Source organism: Terrapene carolina, unplaced genomic scaffold, assembly GCF_002925995.2.
Source record: "Terrapene carolina triunguis isolate 2854851 unplaced genomic scaffold, T_m_triunguis-2.0 Scaffold193, whole genome shotgun sequence".
NCBI lineage: Eukaryota > Metazoa > Chordata > Testudines > Emydidae > Terrapene > Terrapene triunguis.
In genome coordinates this window covers 8,189,313-8,206,407 of record NW_020664544.1, presented here as the reverse complement: position 1 = coordinate 8,206,407, position 17,095 = coordinate 8,189,313, and the positions used below count along the sequence as shown (strand labels likewise).

Genomic DNA, 17,095 nt, shown 5'->3' with positions numbered 1-17,095 from the left:
GGGGGGGGGGGGGTGCGCACTCCAGCGGATCAAAGCAAGTTCGATATAACGTGGTTTCACCTATAATGCGGTAAGATTTTTTGGCTCCCGAGGACAGCGTTATATCGAGGTAGAGGTGTATTCTGCTTACTGTATTTTTCACTCCATGCATCTGATGAAGTGGTTATGCCCAAATAAATTTGTTAGTCTCTCTAAGGTGCCACAAGGACTCCTCGTTGTTTTTGCCAATACAGAAGCAAATCAGTGCCAGTTGCTTTAGGATATGGATACTTGTCCACTGGGAACAGGACTGAGAATGCACTTCCCAAATTAATTCTTCTAGGCCACTTAGCCTTCGAATGGTAACAACTTTCAGTTATTCCGAACTGGCCCTGAACTTGAACAAGCAATCTAGAGATGAAAGCCTTTATACCCCATTCCCAATCGCCTGAACTATCCATTTCTTCCAACTTGAACACACACATACCAGGTCCTGCATTTCCTTCTGAAGTCGCACTAAGGCTTTTCTTGTTCCAACAGCAAACACATAGGTATCCATATCTTCATCATTCATTGTTACTTTTATTTGCTGAGAAAAAGAGACAGCAATAGTGACTGGATTTATACTATTATTAATTATTTGTATCATCATAGCACCTAGGAGCCATAATCACGGACTAGGACCCCGACAATAGACTCCCCCAGCCATGGAGCACTTGCAATGGACAGATCCAACTCTTATTGTGGAACAAATATTTTCACTACAAAGTTAGCTGTACCTTTTCTTTTGAAATATCAAAGAAAATCTCAGTCCAGCTACTATATTCAGGTGTTATTTCAACATGGATAAAGCTATTCTGTTTATGTCTGGACTTAATGGCTTCTTTTCTCACTCCTAAAACCGTACGGTAAGTGTCTATCAAAATTAGAAAGCGGAGTTCCCAATCTCAGGGTTTATTGGCAATGGGCAACGTAGCAGAGCTTTAGGAGGACTCAGTTTGAGAGCATACTAGATAGCCAATAGCAGACTGTTTGCATGCATTTGCCACTTCTAAACGAGACAGAATAAAGAAAACACCAACAATATAAAAACTAAAATATAACAGAAAATATATGAAAAAGTAAAACCTCATAAGTACTAGCAGAGCATCTCCCCCCCCCATTTTTCCTTACAGCATGCCTAATGGATACTGTGTGGATACTGGAATTTATACTTTGACAGGGCATGTATATGGGTATATAGGCTCCCAATGTCCCTAACACTAACAGCTGCTAGACACCAATTAGCTTTACAAGATGCACAATACCGGGCAGATAACAGATTACCCAGTGTGATTAGGCTGCACTCATAAAAGGGTTCAAAAGACAGAACAATTGTTCAAGACTGCAAGTCACAAAAGGAGGGATAGCTCAGTGGTTTGAGCATTGGCCTGCTAGACCCAAGGCTGAGAGTTCAATCCTTGAGGGGGCCATTTAGGGACTTGGGGATTTAGTTGGGGATTGGTCCTGCTTTGAGCAGGGGGTTGGACTAGATGACCTCCTGAGGTCCCTTTCAACTCTAAGAATCTATGATTCCAGTCCAAAAGCAAGTTTTATCAAGTGTGTGTGACGGACTTGGTTCACAAAACCACATGAACAGTAAAACCCAGAGAGAGACAAACAATTCACCAGTCATCAGAAGTCTGGTGCATCATAAAAGAGAAAAAGAACGTGAATGGTGTTTGCAGATCATTTCACAGAGTTACTTTGTTTGAAGGAAGATGGAAGAAAGCTGCATTTCTCTCTGAAGCCACCATCTGGCTAGTTGTGGGAAAGACCAAAAGCCCAGTGGAGTTGAAGGAATGCAACAGGAACTATGCAGAGTAAGTCTAAAGAATTGAGTGCATACCACTTGGTCACAGGCTGGCCTCATCATACGAGCAAGTACATTCAGAAGGTCTTGCCTCTTGAGAAACTGAAAGAGAGAATGTTTTAGTACAGTAGACAGTGCTGCAGTTTTTGCATATTTAGCAATTTACTGGAATGTAGTAGCATCTACAGGCAGGCTAAGGTCTTGTCTGCATACACAAAGATTCACTAGATTAACTTAAATTTGCTTAGTTAAACTGGTGCCACTTTGTGTGCTGACTGTTGGTTTAAAACTGGTAATATCAGTTTAGCCTGTGCCAGTTTAACTAATTGGTATAAATATCACAGCTTTAGTTAAACTGGCACCACTTTGTGCAGAGACCAGGTCTTAGAAACCTACAACGCTTTCCATTCTGCATTTGCTCCAGTGATCACAAAAAGCATGTATTTAGCACTACGTATATGAATCAAATATTCAGCTTTTTGATATGGAAGACATCGGAGTTTCTTCATTTCTCATTGGAATCTGTTCCTAGAATACTAAGAGCTCCTTCTGCTAAGATGGAAGTAAATGGACATTAAGAGGAATAAATGAAGTTGTCAAAGTTGCGAAGGGACTAATAATTTGGGACTGGCTATACTGTAACCATGGGAAGTTTGTGGAGGTAGTAGTTAGAAGAAGTTCAAAGGTTAAAAGAAAAAATAGGATTTTCAGCCTAAATGGTCATGACAGGCAAAGGCAATTAAAATGGAAAATTTTAAATATCCAGTTTACTTTTGACCATTTTAAGCTATTTTTTTGGACCATTTGCATTCTCCAAACTAAATGTAGATGCTGCAAACACTTACTACTGGAGCACAGCATGGTGCTTATTATTAGTCTCATGGTTTCATTTTTTTGGTTCTCAGGTGCTAGCTCAAATCTGTAGTGTTCAGCTTGTAAACATTGCAGGGAAATATTTACATCCAAGCACAAAACTTTCAATTGAAATGGGGGGGGGGGGTAGGAGAAATCATGGAAATATTTCTATTGATCTTAGGTTGGATTGCTTTGCCAAGCTAATAAGAAAAAGACAAGTTCTCCCCCCCCCAGGTGATGAGCATTCCACTGGTTCAAAACTCAGGACTTGATATATTCAGTGACCAAAAAAAGCACTACTAGACTGAAGGACCACTGGCAGTTTTACATTCCAATCTCTTATCCACCATCATGACCAGGAACAATTGCCCCACAGCACCGGACAGTGGGAGTTCTCCACTTTCCAGAAGTACGAAGTAGTCATTGGTACTCTTCTCAGATCATGACAGATTGGATCTTAAAATGATAGTATAATAATAAAAGTGACTATGTAAAAAATGGCCACTATTCATTCAGCATATCTGCTTCCTGTGTGTATTCGGAATCCAGTCTGCTGACCTGAATGATAAAAAGAAAAAGCCGTACCGAGGCCTCTAGCTACCCAACCTGGGGAGAGAGAGAGAGCGCACCTGGCCAAAATTTGAACTTCCACATGTTAGTTAGTGGAACAATTCTGCAAGATTCCCCCACCCTTACCTTTAGCTGGATAAGCATTCCCTCACAGCACACCCTGCCAGAGCACCATAAGTTGTATATGTGTTCGTTTTCTTGGTTGAGCTTCCCTGTGCTTGTGGCTTCTTTATTTGTGCCATCATCCCCTGAAAGTAAGACTATATTAGTTAATAAAAGGAAGTGTGAGCTAATGGTCAGTGACAAGTAGTGAAATGACATCATTAGGATTAGAATTCAGGTATTCCTGGGTTATTCTATTGGACTACAGTGCCATCTTAATGTTCTCTTATGCAACTTATTCTACACCATTATGGTCGCTGTATTTAGATCGCATTTCAGCATTGGGGGGTGGTATATTACTTCAATGCATGCAGAACTGCCATTAATTTCAACAAGTGCTGCCAGAGAAAAGGTTATTCCTCTCCCCAGCCCATTCTCATCAGTCATATAAGCCAGTCACATTCAAAGCAGCGAACAGTTGGGCATAGCAACTGCAAAAACTTACCAACAAGGGCAAAGTTACTTTCCAGCAACTCCCTGTGAGTGTTGAACCAGGCCTGAGCTAGCCGGTTGTTTTTATTCTTCCCAATGATGTAGTTCATGATGTACGCAAGAAGACCAGTTACCATTAAGATCTCCATGTAGTAACTCTCCCAACTGTTTTGAAGATGTGCAGGGACCTGTGGTGAGTGAATGAAGTAATTTTATTACTGGATGTAATGGATTCTGCACAATCATTTGTTTTGGAACGTGTAAGTTACCAGAGAAGCTTCATCCCTGAATGACAGCGATAAGCTTCGCTAAAGCTATGCTACAGAGTTGAGCCTATTTAGGGCCAACTTTGCTACTGACACATGGCTTATTTTGTACTAGCAGCAATCATGCTGGAAGATAGTTGATACAGTATTCTTTGACCTTAGGCTCCAAGCATTGACACTTTAAATACTACTGCACTAATATTTGTACAAAATATGCCTTGTGTTGTACCATATGAAAGCTAACAGCACTCTGGTTATTAATAGAATTGTAAAGTGCTATAATGTTATATGTGAAGTTACGAATTCCCTCGGTATGATGATTCTAAAATGTGTTTGAACCAGACAAGTCTGGGGAATAGGTAAACAGGTTTTTTCCCCCAAAGTAAAAGCCTCAATCCGGGTGCAATCATAGACAATTGGCAATCACAGTCAAGTGACCCTCCATTGGCATACTGGAAGCTGAAGGGGCAGATCAATTTACATTGCAGAAAGTACCTCTGGGCAAGAAACCAGCATGGAAAGTTCTCCATCAGACTCCGTGGCACTTTTCCTCACAGGAGGGGCACTGAACTTTGAGAAGGATACATTTCAAAAGTTCACCGGACTATAAAAGAGAGGGGGGCAAAGAACTCCAAATTATCTTTCAACTCAGACGACAAAGGAATCGAGCACTCTGTATTTTGTGGGAGATCCTGACCGAGGTGATGGTCAGCCATCTTGCTGGAAGGAAGCGTGGTAAAAACCTTACCTTGAACCAAGACTGTAGCCTGTTAAGTTTTAGCATTTTTACTTTTGTTTGTAACCATATCTGACATTATCCCTTATATCTGACCTCATGTAAAATCTCTCTCTGATTAAATAAACCTGTTTTACTTTTATTCTAAATCTACTGAGGACTGTTTGATTTGAAGTGATTAACAACTCCAGTTAAAGCAACAGGCTGCTATGCTTTGGTCTCTTTAGAGGAGCAACGGACCCTATTACTCCTTTGAATATTCCAGAAGAGGGCTGGACGTTTCTGGGCACACAGTTTTGGGATCATTTGGCTAGTAGTAACCAAAGCTAGTGGAGACCAGAGCATGACTTTGGTATAACAAGCAGGCTGCTGCTATCAGAGTTGCTGAACAAGAACTGCTCAACACACAGACACTCAGTGCATGCTTGTACGCTGGCTGGAAGCGTCTAGACAGGGAGCTACAGAAGCAGACCATTTTAAGGCACGCAGGATTACAGGACAAGCAGTGACAACCTCTCGCTGGTCTGAATTGCGCCCTAGAACATAGCATATGCCCAACACAGTTTATACTGATACCGGATCACTGACCAGTGTGGAGAAAAGATTTCTTTTCCAAGAGCCAGACTGTGCTAACGAATAATCTCCAGTGTAGTCAGCCTAGCACCTCATCACAATTGTAACACACTTCTGTTCAGGTTCTGACACCATGCCCATCACTGCATTATCTGAGCACCACAAAAGGTGTGACTGAAAGATGCATTACAACTGTGTTGTGACCAACTTTTGAAAGTGTTTTCAGAACACAGTTAGGAGCCATAGTGCAAATAGTGACCAAAATTTAATAGGAAGATCCTGCTGTCTCTCTGTGGAGTTCTCTTTTTGAAGTCATTAGAGGTTGGTTATTAGTTTTACTGCCAAGATATTGCCCCTCAGAAAAAAAGAGATGAGGTATTTCCCACTGACACATTTGATTACACCATTTTAGAAAAATGTAACTCTGCCCTTTTTGTCTCTTAACTGCTTTGTAAAAGCCTCAGGTTTTTTTGGCATCAAGAGGACTAAATATTGTATATTTCAAATCTGCAATGTTCAACCCCAGCTACTCTTAAAACACCCAACAATTTAAATACAGTGGTTATAACCATCATAACATGTTCTTTTGTTGCCTGTGTAATCAAGATACACAAACGTGTTAGAGAATCATGTTTTAGCTGTGGTACACTGACTAAAACATGATTTGTTACTATGGTTATAGCATGTTTTCTCTCTCTAACGTAAGGATAAACCATATTCAAAGATGCTTTGGCCAAAACCCACGTTTAAAACACGGTTATTTTTGTTGCAGAGACATTTACTGATCATGGGCATAATATTAAGACAATCTGTATTCCATGTGATAATAAACTAGACCAGAATATGACACCAATTCAGTTTGAGAGCACAAGAGTGGGAAGTACTAGCAGTTTTACATAGTTGTTTACACATTAAGGAACAAGCCATGTATAGTTGAATACATCAGTTTCAAATGTCATATTACAAATCTGTGACAATCAGCACAATCCAGTGCATAGGAGCACTGGAATGGGACTCAGGAGACCTGATTCCAATTCTGCTACTAAGCTGCTATGTGATGTTGGACATGTCATGTCTCTGAGCAGTTTCCTTTCCCACCCTTTGTCTTGTCAATTCAGGTTGTAATTTTTTCAGGACAAAAGACTACCTTTAATTATGTCTGTACAGCAGCTAGAACAAGAAGGCCTTGTTCTCTGCAGGACCCTTTAGGGACTACCATACTACAAATAAATCATAAAGTGCTGAATGGAAAGATACTCTGACATTTATACCTACATCAACAATTGTTATGGGGTCTTTGCTTTTGCTGGGAGATGCATCTGTTTTCTCTTCATAGCCTTCAAATTCCTCATCATCATATGGCTCACTCTCAGTATCTCCTTCCTAAGGGATAAGAGCACAAAAAGCCTAAACATCTCAAGCCTGGTAAGCACGTGGCAAATATGACAGATGTGGGACAGAAAATAAAGGGATATGCATCATCCCTCTAAAGCAGCAGTCTCTTTTACAATGTTACAGCTGAGATTGTAAAGTTAAGATCAACAAAAATCGCCTGGGTATTAGTGTTTTTTTTTTTAATTTGGAACATTTCTGCAATAAAATGTTTATGCACAATTTTATGAAGATTTAACAGCCATTTTCTTACATGCATAAAGTGCCTTACAACCCCAAGGATATCAAAGTGCTTTATTAACCAATACCCAAATGATTCTCAAAAGACTGTTTTATTTATCACTGAAATGCACCTACCTCTGCAGTGAATCATAGCAATCTCTCAACAGGACACAGCAAAGCATTACAAAGTTTATGATGGGAAGAGAAGATGACTACATGCAATTGAAACTGTATGGGACATTTAGGGTGATTATATATTGCCTCCCAAGTTGGACCAGGATGCAGAAGTTAACATCTTTACTTCTACAGAAGTGCCATGGGATCTTTAATGAATGCAACTAGTTGGATCTCCATTTTACAATTCACTAGGAAGATGTTATATCCAGCAGCAGAGCTCTCCCTAGCACCACAATGGGTTCACTACCGACTTCAAAGGAAGAGTACCACTATCTGAATATCTTGGGTGCTCCTTCGAAATATTCCATCTAAATATTGACCCAGCCAGACCCCGCATAGCTTGAAGATCTGATGGGATCACAGCATAAGTACTGCACTGGGGTATAGTACAAGAACAATCATGGATCCTGGTTTGATAACTGAAAGGGCATTTCAAATGAGAGGCTAAGAGGGGCAACGGCATGAATTTGACATTACCTGTGCATCTGCATCATCAAAGTCCTCCTGATTTTCATCGTGACCTTCAAGCTCTACAGTGGCCTCCTCCTCATCATCTTCTGTGGTTATGATCCTCTGGGGAGAGTCTGTGGTTACATCTTCAGTAACATCTTCAAACTCAGCAAAGTCATTATCATCGTACTCCACAATGTCATCTCCGTCCTCAAATTCATCAAACTTGGCCAAAGAAAAGCCCCATGAGGCAAACAAAACAGCAAGGAAGATCCACAAGCTCCTCATTGTCACTAAAAAAAATTCAAATACAAAACACTCAGGTTAGAAGGGGGAATTTATTTAGTTCGCTTAGGGTCCTACTGCATTAAACATCTGCCCGATTACGGGAACGCAGAAGAAGGAGGGTACAATTATAAGACATCATCTAATCAATTTCTGAGCTCAGGCTCCCTAAAAGGCAAAGTGGGGGGTGGATTGTGAAAATATATCTAACGATTAGCACAAGAGACAGAGACAGGACTCCTGGGTTCTTTCCCAGCTCTATCAAAGATTTGGGGACAAGTTACTTAGTTTACAGATGGGTGAACTGAGGCTTAGAGAAGGTACCTCATATTATACTTACATCACATAGAGGTTTGTCTGTAAAATGCTTTGAGATCCTGGCATGAAATACACTATAGAACTGCCAAATCTTAATTTAAGAGGCTTCAGCCCCAAGGAAAGAGATAAATTCTCATACTCCTATTCCTCCCCACAACTAAGAGGAGTTCTAGAGATTTTTTTCCCCAGCTTTTCTTAAAAAAATAAATAATAATAATGCAATTCTTTCTCTACTCAAGTTTTCCAACATGCAACTCACACCTCTCAGGTTTGAGACAGGGGTCTTTGCAGTCATGGACAAATGACACGGACATCCTAGTCCCTATATAGTAAAGGCACTTAAAAAGTATACAATGGATCACATTAGCAACTTGCCAGGAGCCTGAAGGCTGCATCCAATTTACATGGCATGTAGCAGACCCTCTCGCTTAATATGGAAGTGCAGGCTGCAGAGATTCCCTCCCATACAATCATAGCAAGCAACTAGGACTGACAGAGCACTGAATTCTGAGAACTGTGGTCCCACAGACCAGTCTGGCTACTCCTGCTAAAGTCTCTCACCAACTGTTCAAAGAGGAGGCAACATTCCTTTTTACCTTCATATATACATATGTATACACACACACACACACACACACATATATATATGCACACACAGACACACACAGGTCCTCAGACAAAAGGTTGGATAATGGAATGGAGGATGTACAGATGCCTGACCCATGTATGCATGCTTCTGGTTCCTTTATCTAAAGTGTTTGCTTAACACCCAAGTATCGGTTCCCCCTCTGCGTTGGTACAGTACATCATTTAAATACACACCTGATAAAGAAATAAAAACAGTTGTACAAACAATGCCTAGCCAATTGGGAAGCATAGTCTGACCTTACTCAAGTCAGTTTGCTTACTAACAGTGGTGACTTATACTGAAAAACCTTCCTGCACCAGATTCCTGATTGAAAAGACACAGCAAGGGAATGCGCACATTAAAATTAAATAATAGTGAAATCAATATAGACTATTGAAGCTACAGGTGGAGTATTTGCTACTGTTTATTTAGTAAATTTGCCTACCACAGTGTCCTTGGGAACATATACAATATGTAAGTTAGATATCTATCACTTTACCCATGTCAGGATAAAAAGATGGACTAAGTTATCAACTCTGTACTCCTAATAAGACTCTCTCTCCAACAGCAACAGAGAGTCCTGTGGCACCTTTAAGACTAACAGAGGTATTGGAGCACAAGCATCCGACGAAGTGGGCATTCACCCACGAAAGCTTATGCTCCAATACATCTGTTAGTCTTAAAGGTGCCACAGGACTTTCTGTTGCTTTTTACAGATCCAGACTAACACGGCTACCCCTCTGATACTCTCTCCAATAGGATCACTCATCAAATGTCCGAGTGACCAACTCTCTCCATTTTTTGTTGATTTTAAAGAACATGAGAGACCGCACCTGCGATGGTTATTACCTATGGAGTCAGGTCACTAAATGGAAAAATTAGGTAGCAACAGCACCATCAATATCACAAAATACACTTGAGCTAATCATTTGAAACAGCAAAGCAGCAATCGTGTTGTTACTTTCAAACCACATATTCTCAGTCATTCTAAGATGCGCGTTCAGGAATGGGTCCTGCTGAGCAGGTTCTGCTTTTATTCTGGACCCATTTCTTATGTGTTTAACAAAGAAAATTGGGAAGAGTATGGCTGTTTCACTGGGAAGCAGTGTGGGCCATTGAATAGGAGACTGGACTGGGACACAGGAAACTTGAGATTTGTTCCCAGCTCTGCCACTAGCCTGTGGTGAGACCATGGACAAGTCACTTCACTTTCAGTTTCCCTGGTCTCCACTTTGTTTTGTCTACTGATCATAAACTCTTAAAATAGTACAGTGCCTAGCACAATGAGGTCTCAACTGGGGCCTCTAAGAGCAATGCTAAGTCAACCGCAGCACTTCACAGACACTCATGGAGGATTACCACCACGTTTGATGGAAGCAAAGCTCATCTTTCTCATTCTCACTGTGGTGCTGACTTGAATGTTGACTTTTGTTTTAGTTACCCAAAACTAACAGAAACCATTTTTTGTTACCTTAATGTGATATACCTTTGAGTACTACACCTCTACCCCGATATAACGCGACCCGATATAACATGAATTCGGATATAACGCGGTAAAGCAGCGCTCTGGGGAGGCGGGGCTGCGCACTCCAGCGGATCAAAGCAAGTTCGATATAACGCGGTTTCACCTATAATGCAGTAAGCTTTTTTGGCTCCCGAGGACAGCATTATATCGGGGTAGAGGTGTACTTGCATGGCCCCAGAGCATCCAAACTATTTTAGAGAGATAACAAATGAGTCCCTTTTTTGAAGGCCTTCCACTCTAGATAGACAGCCTAAATAAGAAGTGTGCAAGAGTGTGCATGAGCAAGATACAATGCAGCTAGATAAAGCACTGAAGTTTAGAATATTCCTTAGGAGTTCCACAAATTTTATGTGAATTGAATGAAAATAGTGATACTACTTATGAAGAGAGAACTAGCATTATACGGGTAAAACGATCAACTCAGTCGGGCTATATGATCAGAGGAACATCTCCCATTCCTCTGGAATAAGGAATTCTGAGACTACTAAAGCATATTCAATTACCAAGTACCCTGCCACTTCTGTAAAGTCATATGAAAAATGGATTATGACTGTGATTCCCAAGAGGTATCTAACAGACTTGGGTGTCACGGTGAATACATTTGCAGCAATGGAGGCCTAAGCAAAAAACTGCTTGAAGCACAGTACTTCATAGTGGGTCCTGTGTGGTCACCACAATTCACGTGGTGCAAGAACAGAGTTGGCAGTTAACTCACAGCTTCCACAACTGAAAAAATGACTCATAGCAATGCCCTGCCCCACAGGGCACAAAGCCACGGTGCTATCTGGAATTTAGGACCTTATATGATGGGGTGGCACTGTTTCTTGTAGGGAGCGCGAGTTTCCAGGATCTCGTGACAAGTCCTTAAAGGCACACAGTCAAGGTTAGAGTGCCTAAAATTAGCTGTGCCCTAGTTCTTGGGTGCACACCACACTCTTCCACCCTACTCCACCTGTCAGCTCCGTTCTTCGGAGCAGGCAGGGTCCCGAAAGACATTGGCGTCTCACCCCAATGGAGCAGATGGGCAGAGCAAGGCTCCACATGCCCAGGGCAAGCCCACCAGGGCTCAGAACCCCAGCGCCCTTAAGGAGGGGGGGTCACTGCCACACAAGGCCCAGCGAGAGAAATTACGAGTTTGGAAGTCAGCATCATTGGAAGGGGGAGAGAGATTTCGCCAGAGCAGTGTTTTTGCAACCCAGCACTGGGTCACAGCATGTAAGGCACTGGGTCACTTTGCCCTGGTCAGCATCGCCGACTGGGATGTTAAAAATCCCATTGGTGGTGCTGCCCAGCTAAGGCAGACTAGTGCCTACCTTTTCCGACACTGCGCTGCACCCCGGAAGCCGCCAATAGCGGGTCCGGCTTCTAGGCAGGGGGGCCACAGGGCTCCACGAGCTGCCCCCACCCTCAGCACTGGCTCCACACTCCCATTGGCTGGAAACCAGCCAATGGGAGTGGGGGGTGGTACCTGCAGGTGAGAGTTACCCGCGCTGGACCTGTTGCTGGCCGCTTCCGGGGCTTAGCGCGGTCCCAGAACAGACAGGAAGCCTGCCTCTGCACCCCAGCTGTGCCGCTGACTGGGAGCCGCCGGAAGTAACCCCACACCCCAATCCCCTGCCCTGAGCCCCCACCAAACCCGGAATCCCTTCCTGCACCCCAAACCCCCCACCCCCGGGCCCGCGCCCCCCCCCCCAGCCCTGAGCCCCCCCAAACCCAGAGCCCCTCCTGCACCCCAAACTCCTCATCCCCAGTCCCAAGCCTGCACCCCCAGCCCAGAGCCCTGACCCCATCCTGCACCCCCAACCCCCTGCCACAGCCCAGCGCCCCCTCTCGCACCCTGAACCCCTCATTCCCGGCCCCACCCCGCTGCCCTCACCCCAGCCCGGAGCCCCCTTGGGTCGCGGGCATCAACCCGCATTTTCTTCAACTGGCTCCGCAGCAGAGAAGTTTGAAAGCCGCCGCTCCAGGGGGTCAGAGGCGCGAGCGCCGCGTGGGGCCTGTCAGCCCCGCCTCTCGGGGGGGGCCGTGCCAGGGACAGGCCTGGGGGGAGGGGCCCCCCCCAGGCCTGATGCACCCCCCGCAGGGAGGGGAGCCCCCCCCGAGCCGCTCCGGGGTCAACCCCCAGGGCCGCTTCCCAGCGCGGGACGGGAGGGGAGGGGGGCTCCCAGCCAGTCCCACGACCCGCCGCCTTTACCTGAGTCCGGCCGGCGCTCCCGCCCGCCACCTAGGCCCAGCCTCGCGGCGCTCAGCTCCCCTCGCGCAAGCTGCGCCCCCTGCGCGCTTTGCGTAGGTGGGCGCAGGCGCAGTGCGAGCAGGGAGGCGGGGTTCCGGGGCTGCCGCCGCTCCCCGCCTGCCAGGCGGCCCGGGAACAAGCTGCCTCGCGCTGAGGGCCGGGTCTGCGGACGGGTGACGCCTGCTCACACCCCACCACGTGCGCTACCACCGGCCCCCCTCTCCCGTTGCCCGGCAACGGCGCGGCCCCGCAGGAGGTCACGTCGCCAATCCCCACGCTCGGGAGTCCCCTGGCACTATGACGTCACGTCAAAGCCGGGCTGTGATGTAAGGGAACGCGGTGACGTCCCGTCAGGAGGCTCCGCCGCGGCGTGGCCCGGCCATCGCAGGGCGATGCAGTGTCACGGGGCGCACTGTCGCGATGTCACTTTGAAACACCACCCGGCTGCGTGGAAGCAGCGTCACATGGTGACGCAGCATCACAGCCGGGTGACGTTTCCTAGGCCCCAAACTGACTGTGTAGCACAAGAACTGACATACTGGGTGGGTCAGACCGTCGGTCCAGCCAGGGTGACCAGATGTCCCGATTTTATAGGGACAGTCCCGATTTGTGGGTCTTTTTCTTATATCGGCTCCTATTACCCCCCACCCCCTGTCCCGATTTTTCACATTTGCTGTCTGGTCACCCAAGGTCCAGCTAGCCTGCTGTCTTGGCTCTGACATTGGCCAGTGCCAGAGGCATCACAGGGAATGAACAGAACAGGGCAATTGCGTGTGATGCATCCTCTGTCATCCAGGACCAGCTTCTGGAAGTTGGAGATTTAGGGACATCTGGAGCATGGGGTTGCATCCCTGACCATTATAATAATATATGGAGATATCTGATCTCCTAGAACTGGAAGGGACCCCGAAAGGTCATCAAGTCCAGCCCCCTGCCTTCACTAGCAGAACCAAGGATTTTGCCCCAGATTTTGCTCCAGATCCCTAAGTGACCCCCTCAAGGATTGAACTCACAACCCTGGGTTTAGCAGGCCAATGCTCAAACCACTGAGCTATCCCTCCCCCCATTGATAATAATAATCATCGCTAATAGCCGTTGATGAACCTATCTTCCATGAATGTATTTAATTCTTTTGTGAACCCAGTTATACTTTTGGCATTCATGACATCCCCTGGCAATGAGTTCCACAGGTTGACTGTGAGTTGTGTGAAGATAAGAAGTACTTCCTTTGGTTTGTTTTAAACCTGCTGCCTCATAATTTCATTAAGTGACCCCTTAGGTCTTGTGTTATGTGAAGGGGAAATAACACTTCCCTATTCACTTTCTCCATACCGTTTATGATTCTATAGGCCTTTTATTGTAAACCCCCCCTTAGTCATTGCTGAAGATCCTTGGGGGACCCCACCATTTACCTCTCTTCATTGTGAAAACTGACCCTTTATTTCCCTTATTGACCTTTGTTTCCTATCTTGTAACCAGTTACTAATTCCTGAGAGGACTTTCCCTCTTATCTCATAGAATCATTGGACTGACAGGGACCTTGAGAGGTCATCTAGTCCAGTCCCCTGCACTCATGGCAGGACTAAGTATTATCTAGAGCATTCCTGACAGGTGTTTGTCTAACCTGCTTTTAAAAATCTCCAATGACGGAGATTCCACAACCTCCCTAGGCAATTTATTTCGGTGCTTAACCACCCTGATAGGAAATTTTTCCTAATGTCCACCCTAACCCTCCCTTGCTGCAATTTAAGCCCATTGCTTCTTGTCCTATCCTCAGAGGTTAAGAAAAACAATTTTTCTCCCTCCTCCTTGTAACAACCTTTTGACTCATGACTGCTTAGTTAGGCTTTCTGAAAGTCCAAACATACTATATCAACTGGATCACCCTTGTCCACATGCTTGTTGACTCCCTCATTGATCAGGGACTGTGATATATCCCCAAGGAGAAGTATGATGACACCCACCAGCAGCAAAGATAGGTGGTAGCCTTACCATGCAGAATCCTGCTCATCATTTATTAAAATCTCTCACAGTTACATTTTCTGTTGAGATTAATTAGGTAAAGTTTGTAAAAACACTTTGAAAATCTATAGGACAGCATAATAAATCACTATGATTTTAATCTATTTTCACTGGTTTGTGTAGTACAGCCAGGCAGAATTTATTCCTGCAACATAATTGCTCCTCATCCCTCCTATTTTTGGTCAGGAGTGTCTTTGTGTGTGTGTAGAGATCCTAATCTGATTATAACAGCTAGGTGTTATTTTTTATTGTTTATTATAATTCATTATTTATTAATGTTGTTGGCTTGCCCTGCAATAATCATATCAGGCCATAAAGGGAAGTTAATATTATTATTATTTAAGTCAAGGCTAAATGATAGAGAGTCTTGTGGGTTCTCCTACTCTCATTATTTAAAAAACAACAGTATTCAGTATTGCCTACCTGTCAAATATCATGAGTCAGGCCTCAAAAAATCAAGATTTTTTTTTTTAATCACTGTTGTGTCTTTTTATTTGCCTTCTAGTTTTAAGCCTTTAGGATTCACATTTCTGTGCAGTCATGAGGGATAAGAACTTCTATAAAACAAAAGCTGAGATTCTCACATATTTACAAAACAACGAGGAGTCCGGTGGCACCTTAAAGACTAACAGGTTTATTTGGGCATAAGCTTTCATGGGTAAAAACCCACTTCTTCAGATGCATGGAGAAGTGGGTTTTTTACTCACAAAAGCTTATGCCCAAATAAATCTGTTAGTCTTTAAGGTGCCACCGGACTCCTCGTTTTTGTGGATCCAGAATAGCACAGCTAACCCTCCGATACTTGGTCAAGTATTTACGTAATTTCAGGATCTGGGGCTGTGAGAAAAATGCTAACTCTCATGACACTCAAGATAAATTGAGATTTGGACACACTATGTTACTGCTTTAGGGCAGTAAAGGCAGCAGCAAGCCTCCCAGCATGGGTCCACAGACTCAGGCTCCTGCTAGTGCTCTAAAAATAGCGGTACAGACAGTCCTGTGAAGTTGCAACTGAGGCTGAAGCTCAAGCTCTAAAGCCCACTCCCTTCCCTAGGCTGCAGAGCCAAAACGGCCATGTCTACATGGCTACTTTAGCATGGTAGTCAACCTGGGCTAGGAGGCTCACTGCCACAGGCTGTGACGACATACCCTAACACCACTGCAAGTTAGCAAAAGACTTACTACCGACTGGGACAATTGTTGTAGACTAGTCCTGCTTTTATATATAAGGCCAGGTCCAACTCTTTTAACCAATATCTATAACGAGGCCTCAAACTTCAGCTATATTTTGCAGGCTTAGGGTCTAGGCAGGACTCCCTTAAATTACTGGCTTAGAATCACATCTGTTTGAGACCGGACACTGAGAGACATCTGGCTGCTGCAGAGATAAGGGGGAGAGGTTAATGTTTGTGTCTCACATTCACCCTGATGGGGAGGTTTATACGGTTTCTAAGGACTATATCTCCCTCCCACTTACCCCAAAGGGGGCGGGGAGGGCAGGGCCGGCTCTAGCATTTTTGCCGCCCCAAGCACCACTGGTGCCTGGAGCCGGCCCGGAGGGGGGGGGCTATAGGGCTGCCTCAATGTTCATGCCTCACTCCCACTCATCCATGAGACTCTCTGGGTTTGCTTCAGGGCCTGTGCCTGGCTCCTCATCCAACCAAATAGAGCTGTGGCTCTCAAACTTTTGTACTGCTGACGCCTTTCACATAGCAAGGCTCTGAGTGCATAAATTAAAAACACTTTTTATGTTTTATCACCATTATAAATGCTGCAGGCAAAGCGGGGTTTGGGGTGGAGCCTGGCAGCTCGTGACCCCCCCATGTAATAACCTTGTGACCCCCCCACGAGGGGTCCTGACCCCCAGTTTGAGACCCCCTATAATGAGTCTATGGGGGCTGGGTGGGCCAACTGAGTCAGAGGTCACCTCTGCCCATCTGCTCGCGCAGCCTCAGCCGTGCCTAGTGCGCATGACACGCAGCAGCGCGGTGACGTCGCCCCGTCCCCTACGCACGTACGTTCCCCTCCCCCTCCCGGTAACGGGGGCAGAGGCGGCTGGAGCGAGCGGAGACCGAGCACCGAGTGAGTCGGGGGGAGGGGCGAGCCGAGGGGCGGCCCTGCATGGCGTTTCCCCGCGGGGCCCGGGGAGCGGGGCCTGCTTCCGGCGGGTGGGGGCCCGCGGCCTAGTGCGGCTGGCGGCGCCATGGCCTGCCCCGGACAAAGGGCCCGCCCCCTGCTCGAGACTCCGCGCGTCCCTCAGCCTTAGCGCGCGGCGGGGGCCGCCTGTGGGGTGAGCTGCCCTGCGGGCCTCGCCCCCCTCAGCCCCCGGGAGCAGGGCCCCGAAGAGAGGGGGCGGGGCCGCCTGCTGCTGCTTCAGCTCAGTCTCTCCCCCCGCCCCCCGGGCAGCGCGGGTCTGAC

At 45.6% G+C, this 17,095-nt stretch overlaps 2 protein-coding genes across 4 annotated transcripts in view; one reads left to right on the top strand and one right to left on the bottom strand.

Annotated features, from left to right (window-relative positions):
• CCDC47 (coiled-coil domain containing 47) overlaps window positions 1–12,779 on the bottom strand; it is a 20,489-nt gene extending 7,710 nt beyond the window's left edge. The window contains exons 1-7 of the mRNA XM_026654773.2: window positions 12,617–12,779; window positions 7,694–7,959; window positions 6,701–6,808; window positions 3,864–4,038; window positions 3,383–3,504; window positions 1,868–1,933; window positions 467–568 (exon numbers count right to left, since the gene is read on the bottom strand). Coding sequence (XP_026510558.1) covers window positions 467–568; window positions 1,868–1,933; window positions 3,383–3,504; window positions 3,864–4,038; window positions 6,701–6,808; window positions 7,694–7,954 — 834 coding nt within the window. The 5' untranslated portion in view covers window positions 7,955–7,959; window positions 12,617–12,779. The remainder of the gene's footprint in view (window positions 1–466; window positions 569–1,867; window positions 1,934–3,382; window positions 3,505–3,863; window positions 4,039–6,700; window positions 6,809–7,693; window positions 7,960–12,616) is intronic.
• Window positions 12,780–16,674: 3,895 nt separating this feature from the next.
• DDX42 (DEAD-box helicase 42) overlaps window positions 16,675–17,095 on the top strand; it is a 32,625-nt gene continuing 32,204 nt past the window's right edge. For 2 of the 3 annotated variants that reach the window (XM_026654853.1, XM_026654852.1), the window contains exon 1: window positions 16,675–16,759. The gene's annotated coding sequence lies outside the window, so the exon portion shown is untranslated. The remainder of the gene's footprint in view (window positions 16,760–17,095) is intronic. The other variant, XM_026654854.2, reaches the window with a different exon arrangement.